General features: G+C 36.2%; 1 protein-coding gene across 11 annotated transcripts in view; it reads left to right on the top strand.

The window, feature by feature from the left end:
- The window catches only part of SYNE1 (spectrin repeat containing nuclear envelope protein 1), a 289,839-nt gene that overhangs the window by 125,127 nt on the left and 150,651 nt on the right, over nt 1-14,061 (top strand). For all 11 annotated transcript variants that reach the window (XM_050973206.1, XM_050973205.1, XM_050973201.1 and 8 more), the window contains exons 42-52: nt 204-362; nt 1,405-1,587; nt 2,839-2,940; nt 4,388-4,591; nt 5,549-5,756; nt 6,458-6,570; nt 7,266-7,471; nt 8,514-8,669; nt 9,827-10,118; nt 10,889-11,061; nt 12,474-12,783. In XM_050973206.1, the coding sequence (XP_050829163.1) occupies nt 204-362; nt 1,405-1,587; nt 2,839-2,940; nt 4,388-4,591; nt 5,549-5,756; nt 6,458-6,570; nt 7,266-7,471; nt 8,514-8,669; nt 9,827-10,118; nt 10,889-11,061; nt 12,474-12,783 (2,106 nt within the window). The remainder of the gene's footprint in view (nt 1-203; nt 363-1,404; nt 1,588-2,838; nt 2,941-4,387; nt 4,592-5,548; nt 5,757-6,457; nt 6,571-7,265; nt 7,472-8,513; nt 8,670-9,826; nt 10,119-10,888; nt 11,062-12,473; nt 12,784-14,061) is intronic.

Genomic DNA, 14,061 nt, shown 5'->3' on the forward strand with positions numbered 1-14,061 from the left:
GATTTATTTATAAGAAAAATCATCCTATATTATTATGCTCATGAGAAAACCATGTCAGTTGCCTCATATTTTGTGGAGTAGTAAAATATTAGATATGGAAATTAACAAATTCATAGCACAGGGCTACGGATGGATACCTGGAGAACTGATTTTTCTTTCTTTTTTTAAGGCTTCATTAAACAAGCAAATATTTATGTCCACAGCACGAAGCTGCCAAGAATGATCTGAGTAATAAACAAAAAGACCTGGATACTTTCACTAATAAAGGAAGACATTTGTTAGCAGAACTGAAAAGAGTGCATAACTGCGACTCCACTGCACTGAAAACAGATATGAACTCCGTGGTGGACAAATGGCTAGATGTAAGAATCTGCTGTTTATATGACAAATAGTTTTAAAGTTTGCCTAAGCTTACAGTATTTCTCTTGTACAATTGTTTAGTAAAATTTAAGAGTACAATTGTTTAGTAAAATTTAATTAGTAAAATTTACTTTAATTTAGTAAAATTTACTAAGAGTAATTGTTTAGTAAAATTTACTTTTAAGTATAACTCAAAGTCTTTGTCAGCGGGATTTGGTGTCCACTGTATGCACAAAGTTGTGACATCAATTTGATAGATTTTAAAGGATGTCTTACAGCAATGTATGGATGCTGCTACTGTAAATTTGCTCACTGTGCAGTTCCAAGCATGAATTTCGGTTGGATTCACACCTAAAGCATGCCAGCAATACTTCATTGAAGTAATTTGCACTAATAAGTTTGGCAGTAAATTACATTAAGCTAAACCACAAAAGATATGAAAGTGCTGAGAAAGATTCCACTATAGGAGAGAAACATAACATAAAAGCTAGTTACAGAATCACAGGTTGGTTTGGGTTGGAAGGGACCTTAAAGATCCAGTTCCAACCTCCTGTCCCCAGGGCAGGGGCCTCTTTCACTACACCAGGTTGCTCAAAGCCCCATCCAACCTGCCTTCAGCATTTCCCTGGATGCATCTACAATGGCTCTGGACAACCAGTTCCTGTATCTCACCACCCTCACATTAAAGAATTTCTACCTAATGTTTTACATTTTCACATTTATACTCCTTTAGCACCAAATTGCCACATTACAACAAGAAGGATAAATGTTGGGGTTTTTTTTGAAAAATAAAGTTTATTTGAACACTGAACTCTTTTCCAGTAAAAAATATACAAATATTTGGAAAGAGACACATAAGATTTGTGTTTGTTTTATGATCTGGGTAAGTAAATTGAAATTAGCATTCAGAACTTAGAACTAAATCCAAGAAAATTATTTTACCTAGGCTTACACATTATTTTTATGCGTTTGTCTTATAACTGTCTGCAAAATAATTAAAAAATAATTTTTGAATGGTGTTGATCTATTCTTCTTTCCTAAAAGGTGTCTGAAAGACTTGATGAGAACATCGACCGACTGAGTGTAAGCGTGTCTCTGTGGGATGACATCCTGAAAACTGGAGAGGAATTGGATGGATGGTGTAATAAGTGCATTTCTCAGCTGAATGAAGGCATCAACAACTTCAGTAACAGTCAGAGAATGGAAGTCCTCCTGAAAGATTTCCAGGTTCTTATCCATAAATCAGTGATTAAAATGTGGACCAAAATGTCAAGTGATGTTCAACACAGAAAAGACTTTGCTGTTGCAGACCTCTGTGTCCTCTGTTTAAATGGTGGTTTAAATAACTGCAAGAGCTAGCTGAGAGCAGTCCTGTCCTTTTTATTTGTAGGTGTGTGCTTCCAACAGAAACAAGAATGGCACATCTTACTAAATCTAAGCTCCATAGTTATTTTGTATATAATTCTGTTCCAGTAAAAACCAATGGAAATTTTAGACAACTTAAGCTAAAGTTTAGCAAAAAAAAAAAATAGTAGTTTCTAAAACCTCATCCAGGAAAGTAGGTTCTCCAGACAATAAAAGAGATATCAGGTCAATCATAGATTGAGCCATATTCTACTTCAATTGGAATAAATTATATCCTTAACAAGATGCACAGTGAACATATTCAAGAATTGTGGTAGAATATGAACATTGATAAATGAGTATTTTGCTCAAGGCTGAGCTTTATGGAATGCCTTATGTAGCAATCCGACCGCCCGAATTCATAGCTGTTAAAACTGGTTTTAAAAGCAGGCTACCCAAACCACAGGTGTACTTAACATGCAGGAGGGCCAGAATAGCAGATGTGATACTGAGTGTACATCTACAGTCACTAAATGCATAATACCTTTTCTTGGCACTTTATTTTGCCAAGGCAAGAGGAATTCAGTTCAGTGCAGTTCAGTGACAGCAGGGTCCTGCCCTTTCTGCAATCAGAAATAGATGAGCATGGACAGAAACAATCAGTTTACCTCTTCTGTGGCCCAATTCAGTGGTCACTTTCTTCACTGCCCACCTAATATTATATCCTTTCTAGCACAAAATACCCCCTAATTCTTCTTCTGGGCATTCAGGGCAGATGTTAAGTTCAGCAATTTAATCCTTCAGTGGAACCTAACACCCCATGTAGATACTTCCAGTCAAATAAACAATGACATTTTCATCTTTATTTTCCCAGTTTTAACAGACAAAGGCTTTTAGAGCATTTTAAATGCTATAATTTATTTTAAAGGAGGGTAGAATTGCTCTGAACTGAGTCTAATAAGGAAAAAGAGATGGGAGATTTTTAGAGGACAAAATTTGTGCACAGTGTTTTCCCTCTGGTTGCTAAGCTCTGTTTACATTTTCTTTCAATTTTGAAACTGATGGAGAATGCTTCTGAAAGTCTGAAAGCTTCTTGTAGTTTGGTATGCAACTTTGACCACGTCTGTTTTACAGTCTGAAGTCAAGAATAAGGAACTGAAGTTGGAGCAACTTGGTTCCAAAATTTCAGAACTCAAAGAGCTGACCCATACTCAAGAGCCTCCTGCAGATCTCCAGGTAAAATAAAGACATTGGTAACCACAGATTGTGCTCAAATAACCAAGAAAACCTCTCTTCTGAAATTTTTTTCTTTCCTACACTGCCTTTTTCTTTCAAGGTGACAGATGTAGCATTATTATTTATATGTAGCATAACTATTCTTTGTTCATATTTCTCTGGGTAACCTTGATTTTTTTTGTATCAACAGTATGTCATAAATTAAGTGAACATGAGGGTTGTAGGAGTATTTTTTTTAATAAATCAAAATAGAATAAATAGTTTATAATGTAGCTGATAAGATACGAGACTACAGCTATTCTCTACTCTGCACAACATTAAGCCACATCACATGTGAGTGAGTGCACAGTTTGTTTCCTTGAAAGGATTATAAGGCAATAAAATATGTTCATTTGCTTTGTTAACCAGAAAGTATTCTTTAGTGGACTGGAATAAGGGCTTGAACTAGATCTTACGAGAAAAACATTCAACAATGAACACAAATGTGAGCTGTTAAACTTTTGGCCACATACTTATTTCTGTGTTCTAGGGCAGTCATAAAACAAAAGTATGACTATTTTGGCAGTTTGATTTCAAACAGAAATTGGTATTTGAGATTATTAACTTAATGTCAGAAATTTAAAAAAATAAGGTGACTTCTGTAATTTCCATGGGCAGGGATATATCTTGATACATATCAAGTTCTAATGGAAGTTAAAGTAACACTCAAGCATTGCCCACATTTTGGAACAGGCTACCCAGGAAGGTTGTGGAGTCTCCCTCTCTGGAGAAGGAAAAAAACCCATCTGGATGTGTTTCTATGTCACCTGCTGTAGCTGACCATGCCTTGGCAGGGAACTTGGACTAAGGAATCTACAGAGATTCCTTCTAACCCAAAGGATTCTGTTAATCTGATTTATATTTAGTAGAATATTATGACTGATTCAATTTACTTCTATTAGTGATATGTGCTCAGCTAACATCTACTATAATTTTGCATATTCCTGACTTTGATCAGGTCAAGGGGCAAGATTCTAGCTTATTTTTTGTACTGTCTTCAATTTTCACCTGCCTTGTACTGAGATACTTTAGGCCTCAGTGCTCTTAAGGCTCACTCCCCAATTGATATTTATTTTTATCAAGCTATTTGAGTGTAGGTCATGTTCTGCATATATGGTAAATTAGTAAAGGGGAAATACCAACTGTTTAATTTTCCAGAAATGGATAATAACTGCAATAGTTTGCAGTCTGGCTTTTTATAAGTTAGTATCCCTTCTTTGAATTATTGTATATCTAAGATTTAATAGAATGGTTGTCTGTAGGTATGTAAGTATCTACAGTTAAAGTTGTAAAGAGGGCAAAATGATCATTGTGTGCCACTTTCCTACCTTCCATTTTTTCAATAAGCATTTACTGCAATAAACATTTTCGTTGCTAAATGCCTTAAGACATAACATTTTGGTTTTAGTTTATAGAGTCAGATTTGAGGCAGAAGTTGGACCATGCCAAAGAAATATCAGAGACAGCAAGAGAGACACTGAAAGATTTCAGTACTCAGAAGATGCAGTTACAGAAGCTGATTGGTCAGATGACAGACTGGCTAACTCAAGTGGAAGAGACACTGTTAAGCTGTGCACGTAACCTGGATCCTGAAGCTCTAAACAAACTAAAGGTCAGTGCTGAAGAAAATCAATATACTTTCCTTATGTATTTTCCTTATGATCTTTGGGGATTTTTTTTTCTGAGCCTTATACTTAATTTTCCTTTGATAAAAAATGCATATCTCCTGCACAGCTGCTAGAATATTAGAAAATAATATAGTGGTAATTTTTAGGAAGTTGCGCCAATGAACAAAAGTTCTGATTTATTAGCTTTTTACAAACCTTTTAGAAAAGTTTATTGAATAATACAGTCTTGTGGCAAGAACTGGTTTTATTACATTGAACTCTGTGGTCATTACTCCAGCATGGTTTCAAGTACATTGACTCCCTTTCACTAAGTTATGAAACTCATAGCACATCACAGTAAAAGACACTGGTCCCAATTCAATTTTAATGCAAACTTCTACCTCAGAAATCCTCCTCAGTCATCAAATATAGCAATTCTTCTTTCTTCATCCAAGTGCTCTCTGGACTGGATGCAATTATGCACATCATAACATGACAAACCACATGGAGGTATTTAACTGTGAGCACAGTTAATACTGATATACTACCAATTCACATTTAATTTTCAGAAAATGTTTCTCTCAAGCTGTGTGTAAAGTCCCTCTCATTCAGAAGCCCTGCCAAATACCAGTGTCATATTGCATCCCACATGTACCTTCAGACTTTGCTGAAATTATCTATTTCTATTCAATATGCATTGAAAAGTATTTATTTATACTAGAGTAATAAATCATGAGAAATAGTACTTTTCACATTTCTACAATGGCTCCTTAGTTTCAAGGATTCATCTCACTTGGAAAATTCAGGAAACATGATCCAGTGCCTCTTCCCTTTATTGTGTCTGGGATGACTTATAGACCACAGGAGGAAAGAACATATGGCAGGAGTAGGAATGCTTGAGAAAAAGCCAGTTCTTTTGTTTCTTTATAAATATCATAGTTATGTTGTAACTTCATTTTCAGGAAACACAAAAGGACCTTCAGCTTCATCAAAGCAGCATTGACTCAACCCGGGAGACCCTCAACAGCCTCTGTCGCAAATACCATTCGGTAGAGCTGGAAGCTCTCGGTGGCACTGTCACTTTGTTAATAAAGAAATATGAAGCTGTGAATCTGCTCTGTTCCAGAACACAGGCCAGGATGCAGGAGTCCTTGGAAAAACATTTCCTCTGTGAGTCCTCAGGCTGGTTCATTTGAGTGAGCTGTTAGCCCGCAGCCGTGAGTCATTCTGGAGTCTGCCAGAGTTTCCAGTGACATCACTTGCAATTACAACTTTATTTTCGTATGGAGCCTCTCAAAAAGTCCTGTTACCAAATGTTCATTGGATAACTGCTATGAAACAAAGCAGTTTACATAAACAGAATCCAACTCTAACCATGTAAGATGCATGAAAATGCACCTTTCCTCACTATTGGGATTCACCTCTATTGCATAGATATACTTTGTTTATTTGCAATAAGTAGAGGTATATAACAAAGTAGAGGTATTTATAATGTAAAAGCATCCATCTCAAGTCTTCCCTGGGCTCCCTGGATAGTCAGTGGAGAAAAGTAAACAATTTTTAATCTTATTTATTAAGATATTAATTTTTATTTTATCTAGCATGAAACTGGGACATGTCATAAACTGAAATTGACTGTCAAGGGCAGCCTAGTAAAACTGTTTAAATTTGGATGTGTACAGTGGAAACATCTAATTCCTTATGAAATTAATCCTGCTCCCAAGATTATTGAAGACAATTGGACTTGTTCTGTTAGCTTTTATACGCTGTTCCTGAAGGATAAAAAAATTGTTTAAAACAGCTGTAAAATATTGTGAATAATGCGGTATCTTACAAACTATTCTCTTCTCTATACTTTTTTATTAAATAAGACTCTATGCAAGAATTCCAGGAATGGTTCTCTGGTGTGAAGGCTGTAGTAAAAGAATCATCTGACAGGTCTGGGGACAGCAAAGCCATAGAGGCAAAGCTACACGACTTGCAGGTATAGTGAACAAATTAAAATAAAACAACCAGTAATTAGCAATTTAGTACCAGTATAGGTACCAATAATATCTCTAAAATAATTTGTAGGTGCTAGCAAAGTCCTTGTTTTTAAAAATGTAATATAAGAATGGTTTGAGGCAGCAGTATGTACTGTAGAGGGAATGCAGTGAAAACTGTGGTCCCTGTTCTGAGAGATGAGAATTTAATTTCTGGGAAGTTTATTTGTAACTATAAACTATATATTCTTCTTTGTGATTATTTATATTTTTTCCTTTTTTCTTTATTTATCTTCCTTTCCTTTTTCCGTTTTTATAACACTTTTACTTATTTAACATTTCAGATTAATACTGATATATCAAAGATTGTATGTGTATATTTTTGATGAGACAGAACATAAGTAGCAGATACCTATTGTAAGCAGCCCTAATTCCTGAAGTATGTAACATCTTCAAGAGATTATTAAACTTCAGAGAAAGTCATGACCACCTTGGGATCAAATAAAAAAACCTGAGTGCTGTGAATTGCAGTACCACTTAATAAAATTTTATTATTTCAACTATCTGCTTAGAAACTTTTCCATAGCTAAACATGGCTGTCATCTTCTTGGAGAAATCTGACCACTTCTCATAGAAATATTTCTTATCTTTAATTATCAAACTTTATGTGTTTAAACTTCATTCTTTCATTGCACAGGGTGTGCTGGATTCTATTAGTGAAGGACAGAAAAAATTAGATGCTGCCTGCAAGGAAGGAGAAAGTTTATATGGTTGCTTACCCAAACCAGTTGTGAGCCATATTCAGGAGCAAATAGCAAAGTCTAACCAGAACTTCCAGGAATTTCTCAACCAGTGCCTGACTGACAAGAAGGCCCTGGAAGCTTGTGCCTCACACCTGGGAAAGTGAGTAACACCAGTAGTCACAAAGAGACTGTATGAAATGGTCTGGCTTCCAAAGTGCAGGGCCAAAACCAAAATTACTTCCAGTTGCTCTAGTCCTGTTTGCTTTATTCTATGGCAGTATTTAAGAGAAATTGAAGTTCTCTGATAAAAAAAATGAAAAATAAAAAAAACCACAACAGGTTTTGGTCTGAAGGCATCAGTTTGGTTAAAGGATGAAAGCTCATGATCATATATGCAGAAATGCTGTGTAGCTTATGAAACTCCAAATCAGCAGTTGGGATTCCAGTAATTTAAATGCCATTTTCTGGACAGAAAATGTGTGATGAAGTTCATTTCTGCCCTGGGGTTTGTAGATAGTATGCATTTTACATGTGTCTGTTCTGTTCCATTCCAAATGGACATATTTCCTAAGGAGCCAAGACGAAAACACCCTTAAATTACTGCTTAGGGCTTGAATTTTGAGAGTTAAAATATTTTCAGATCTAACCAGATTCAAAACTGTTGCTAATTGAAAGCAAAGTTAGTGTGGCAGTAATGGGCAAAACAGCAGGATGAGAGGGTGTGCCTGCAAGTAAGAAAAAAGGTTTCAAACTTAGGGCCAGAACTTGTTTTGCTGAGTTCTGGGCAGTCAAGATTCCAGTTCTCTTCTGTGAAATTGAGAGCACAGCACTTCAGGGGCTCTGCACATAAATGTTGACAAAGAACCCCACTTTTACCCATTGTTTGTTCTTAAACTAAATCATTATGAGAATTTGAAAACAGCTTTCTTTTGGTCTGCTTTATTGAATCTACTAATGCATAAAAGTACTGTCACTTTAAATTTTGGAGGCTTCTGGTCTGGCTGTAGTTCCCATGATTTTGCTGAACATTTTTAGAGAGTTGCTGAATATTTTTAGACTAGTAGTCACCGTGGAATTATGTTTTGTGTACAATTCTTATTCTCGAAGCCTGAAATTGATACCCAGTCTTGAGGATATTAACTTCTTCCAACTTTACTCCACTTGAAAAGTATTTTTTAAGAGAGTATTTATCTGCTCTGTAGCTTTGAAGATCAATACAAGAAGCTTACCCTGTGGATGCATGACATGGAAGAAAGAATAAGCACAGAAGCATTAGGAGAGAACAAACAGCTTGTTTCAGAGAAGAAAAAGGAGGTGCAAAAAGTGGAAAAGTTCCTGGAAGAGTTGCTGAACTCAAGGTATATTGAAAATACATTTTCTAATACTCTAACTTTTTCCTCTAGGGGAGAAGTGAAATTAAACTGTTGGGGTAAAGTGTGTTTTCGAAAGCTAGAGGAATGTGTTGGAAAATACTCTGTGAAAAGAGGCTAAATCTAGATATTTCAAGTTCTAATGAATTTCAACCAAATCCAATATTTGCTCTTGATAAATTAATAAAAGCTTATCATCCTTAATTAATAAATGGAAACTGCAAAGTGTAATTTTTAAAAGTAAAAGATAAAAATACTGCTTTCAAAAGCAATAGTGAAAACTACTTTTATCATTATGTCCATTTTAAAATTTTCTTTCTGTCCTGTAACATTCCAATCAAACATTCCAGGTTAGCAGAATCCCCTTCCCCATACAGCTTGCCCTATAAAAGAGCTCAAAAAGCATTCACATTAGCTGTGAAATCTTTCCAAAATTCAGACTTACCCAGTAAATGAAGCAATTGCCATTTTGAGTACACGGAGTTTTTTTCAAATTCTCTTTTCCTTATTGGGTTGGTGAAGGTAGAACAAAAAGCAGTCAGTTTTCCAAGTCTCACAGCCTCTTTGAAACAAACACCTAGTCACTCCCTATGGCCTTGTGACTGATGCAAGACATTTTGGTTTGATGTAAATTCCCTCTAGTCATCAGGTATCAGGAAGGGTGATCAAGTAGATTGTGATTAACTGAGGCTATATAAACCCAGTTTTAATCCCTTTTACTGACTCTTGTACTGAGTCTGAGCCATTGTCTAATCCTGGACAAATGTCCTTCCTACAGTCATGCCTTCCTACCTGTCCAAGATTACAATCTTCTTAGAAGCTTTGTCAGGTACAAAAGGGTAGCACTTCATATAGAAATGGAAAGCTTGGCTGCTGAAAAGAAAACTAAGGTAGCTTTTAATTTATATGTTTGTGATTATTCTGAGCACCAAAATTCTGCAAGAAATGGCACTGCACACAAGAAAAGATATTAATCAGTACACACTGCTTATATTCTTTCAGTCTCTCCTAACTAATTTTTTCTATATATTGTGAACTCTTATCACTGGTGGAGTAGGTGTTATGTCAGCAGCCTTCATAACCTCTGGCAATAGCTAAAATACTTCATGTTTTCTGAAACTTTTAGTCTCATTATTTTCTTTCAGGGACTCTTTTGATCAGCTCTCCCAAATGGCACAGACTTTAAATGAAGAAGGCCATGGTGCAGGGAGAGAAGTACGTCTGGCTTCTCAACATCTCACCAATTATCAAAACATGGTCAAAACTGTCAAGGAGAAGCTGAGGACATGTCAGCTTGCACTCCAAGAGCATCTCACTTTTGAGGAGGCATTGCAGAGTATGTGGTCATGGGTGAAAGATGTTCAAGATAAACTGGCATCATCACAGAGCACTCTTGGAAGCAAAGCCACCCTGGAAACACGATTGACACAAATTCAGGTAAAGAAGGATAGATAAAATAGATATTACACATCAAGATTAATATTGGGTGTGGGCCACTTCAGTGGGAAAGGTATATTTTTATATATAAATATATATATAATTTATATATAATATATATAATTTAAATATAATAATAATATATATAATTTATTTTTTCAATGGTTATGAAGAAGAGGATCAGAATTCAAGGTTATCTTGAAAAATTGGGGATGGGAAGTAGAAAAAACAGGATGAAGTTTAATGGAAACAGATGTCAGGTATTATATTTCATAAGAAATAATGAATTTTGAAAATGTATATGCAGGTCCTGAAAGCTTTCTAATAGGGGGAGGCCTTGGAATAATTGACAGAGTCTTTCTGTCATGGCTGTGGTGTTTCTATCACAGGAGGTCTTGAGGAAGAGGTTGGAGAGATTAGAGGAGAGAAAGAGAGAGAGAGGTCATGAAGAGATCGGCCATGGGCTTTCCTGAGGTTTCTTCTAGCTATTACTGTGCAGTGCTTGACCCACTCAGTATCTGCTGCAATGTGAGCTGTATTTTAGGTTTACCACTGCAGTGAAAAACCTGTACAGATGTGGGAAAAACTACTGGATCACTTGCACATGACAAGGTACAGGCCCTTAGAAGAAAAGGTGCCTAGGAATTCCTGCTGGATATGGCTGTTAAGGATGGATGAGCTCAGAGAAGAGGGTGTTCACTGTTGTAAGAATTACAGCTCTCATTTCTCATCAGGTCACATTTGGTATTTTGACCTCTTTTGCCTCACAGGAGATCCTCTTACTCAAAGGTGATGGTGAGGTTAAGCTGAACATGGCCATTGGCAAAGGAGAACAAGCACTCAAAAGCAGCAATGAGGAAGGACAAAAAGTGATACAAACTGAGCTTCAGACACTGAAGGATGTATGGAATGACATCATCAGTACCTCAGTGAACTGGCAGAGGTAAGAATCCCTGGAAAACACAGGTCAGACCCTGCCATCTTTGCTTACCGAGAGTAGTACCTTAAAGCCTGTAGGAGTACATTCGTTCATTACTGGTGAGAGGAAATTTGCATTATCACAGAGAAGCAAAATTGCCTGGAAAAAATACAACCTTCTCTAAAAAAAGATGAGTTGACCCTATCAGATGAATCAAATTTCACATGAGATGGTACTTCAAATTGATTTAAAAATTAACAAAAGTCACACCAATTCATAGAGAGAAAAATCTAGAAAGCACTTTCTGAGTTTTTGAGCCTGTACTCTGGCAAGACCAAGAACATGTGACAGATATTTATCTACCTTTTCCATACATAACCCAGGAAAGGTTTCTCAATTCTGTTTTTCATGTTTCTTCAATTAAAAGAAAAATCCTAATATCAACTCCATATAATCTTTCTTGCATATTAAGCTGATTTCATCTTATCTTGACCTGTGTGGAAATGGAAAGTCTTTCTTATTGCCTGTTTGAGATAATTTTATACATCTGAAGGCCTCCATCATCTCTGTTCTAAACAGACTTATGTTTCTCAGTTTCTCTGTGGTAATACTTTCTGGGCCTCTATCACACCTGTTTTGCTATTCAAGAGATTGAAAACTATCAGCAGTTTGTCTACATTTTTTCTTAAAATAAAGAAAACTGAAAGTGGTGCCACTTTCTTAGCTGTACCAAAATTGCAATTGTAATAGTATGTAGAAAATTAGAGTGGGCTGTCTTAGCGATGTCACTCAAATTTCACCCAATTTTTATCATAAAATTTTTTTAAATTAGGTTAGCCCATGGCATTTTGAGGGAAAATCTTACCACACCCTTGTCTGTCTGTAAGTCCCATGAAAATGAGAATTACATTCCTCAACATGAATCCCAGAGATTGGTGATCTACCAGGAAAAGCAATATATAACAGAAGGGAAAATATCTTATAAATTATAAATGAGTCTATAGATAATGGGTTTGTTCTTTCAAAATTTGCCAGAATATCTCTTAATTGACAGTAATTTCATAGGCCGCTGCATATTTTACTACTCTGATCATAAAAAACTCCAGTAATGTTCCATATTTTACTTTGCTGAACAGACACTGAAATGTGCTTTTCATTAGTCTGAGGCAGATAGATTGCTCATGTAACCTGTAATAGGGAAGCAGCAATGTTGGCTGTACAAGAGGGCCCAAAAGCCACAGGCATTCTAAAATAACTTGGATGCAAGTTGATGTAGGAAACAAAAGCAAGATGGAGAAAAAAGGTATCTGCTAAACCTATTGTGTATGGCTACAGACAGTGTAACAATTAAGGCATAAGCAGCCTCTTTTTTTTTCTTTTTTTTCCCCCAAACTGTTTAAAAGTTCTCATCTGGACTTTGTTTCTTTTACTGTAAGCTGCCTAGATTCCATCATTAGCCAGTGGAATGACTATCTGGAAAGGAAAAACCAGCTGGAACAGTGGCTAGAGACTTTGGATCACAAAGTGGAACAGCCTTTAGAACCACAGATTGGTCTGAAGGAGAAGTTTGCTCAGCTGGACCATTTCCAGGCTATTGTTTCAGAGATAGAGGATCACTCAGGTGATTTACAGCAACTCATTGAGAAAGCTGTGGAACTATCTGAAAAAACGGGGGATGCTTCCTTTGGAGATGCAGCTCAAGAAGAACTAAAAACACAGTTTAATGACATCACAACTGTAGCCAAGGTAAGATAAGTATCTCCATTTCAAGTAAGTAAAATGTTTAGACATTCATATATATAGCTAAAATCTTTGATTTTTTTATTTTTTAGTAACTAAAGGATTGACTGTGAATAATCTTCCCTCTGGTATAGTTGAGTCTAATAAAAACATTGAATATAGTTTACTAAAATTTAATGGAATGAAAAAATGGTTTGAGAGTTGAAATTGCTGTGGTTATGATTTTGGAAAAGTGAAGGGCATATATTTTATTCCTAGTTTCAACAGTAGAAAGGGAAGAATAAAATGCCTCCCTGAGCAGGAGACATATTGTGATAAAGATAAATCCTATTGTCAAAAAGATTTATGCCCATATTTTGTGGTGTTTCAAGCCACTAAGCACTGCACATGCTATACAGGTATTCTGTTTGGTTTCTAAGCAAAGAAATGTGAGCTCATTGAGACCTTCTGCCAACCAGATCATGAGAGTGAAACACCTTGCCTCCACTCTCCCCTTGTACTGGTGCTACATTTTGGTGTGAGCAATGTACACAGGGATGTATGGTTTCCTTTCCGAGGAGTCTTTTGCTTCCCTAGGAGGTGGTTTTGGTTGGAGTCAGGTGCATGTGGACATTTTCTTACCCTGTTGCTGCATAAAATGCATTGAGGCATAAAAATCTTGAGGATTTACTTTAGATCTTCTTTGTTTAGCTAGTAACTATCCACTGCCTAGTTGCCAATTACACATTCTGAGGGTTTATTTCTGATGGTTATTTTCAGAGGCAATGGCAGGTCTTGGTAATCTAACTTATTTTTTAATAGCATTTGTTGAATGTTGAGTTACTCAAACTTTAAAATAAGTGAGTTTAATTTGGAGGTGGTTTAGTTTGAAACTGGCTCCAAGACACTTCAATCTAGATTAGAGTATCAACACAGGGGTAAAAATCAATTTGATTAGCTCATTTCACTTTTGGTTAGTTTTGATAAACATTCATTAGTGTTATATAGCAACAAGTTTACTCTGTCAGACCAAAGGCAAACCTCAACCACTGTACTCTTTCACTCTGTCACAGTAAGATAAACTGACCCCACTCTAAGCTTACATTAAAAAGCTAAAATCTTACATTAAAAAGCCAAGATGGAGCCAGGAAGCAGCTGCTTCAGGCAGCTGTGTCAGGGAAAGCATCCTCCAGGACTGCAGGGTAGGTGGCTGGGGACAGCCCCACTTCTGATGTGATGGTCAAAATAGGACTCAGCACCAAAAGATCATTTTGCACTTTTGGACAGCCGAAGTTTTTGTGGTTT

Source organism: Serinus canaria, chromosome 3 (assembly GCF_022539315.1).
Source record: "Serinus canaria isolate serCan28SL12 chromosome 3, serCan2020, whole genome shotgun sequence".
NCBI classification, from domain to species: domain Eukaryota; kingdom Metazoa; phylum Chordata; class Aves; order Passeriformes; family Fringillidae; genus Serinus; species Serinus canaria.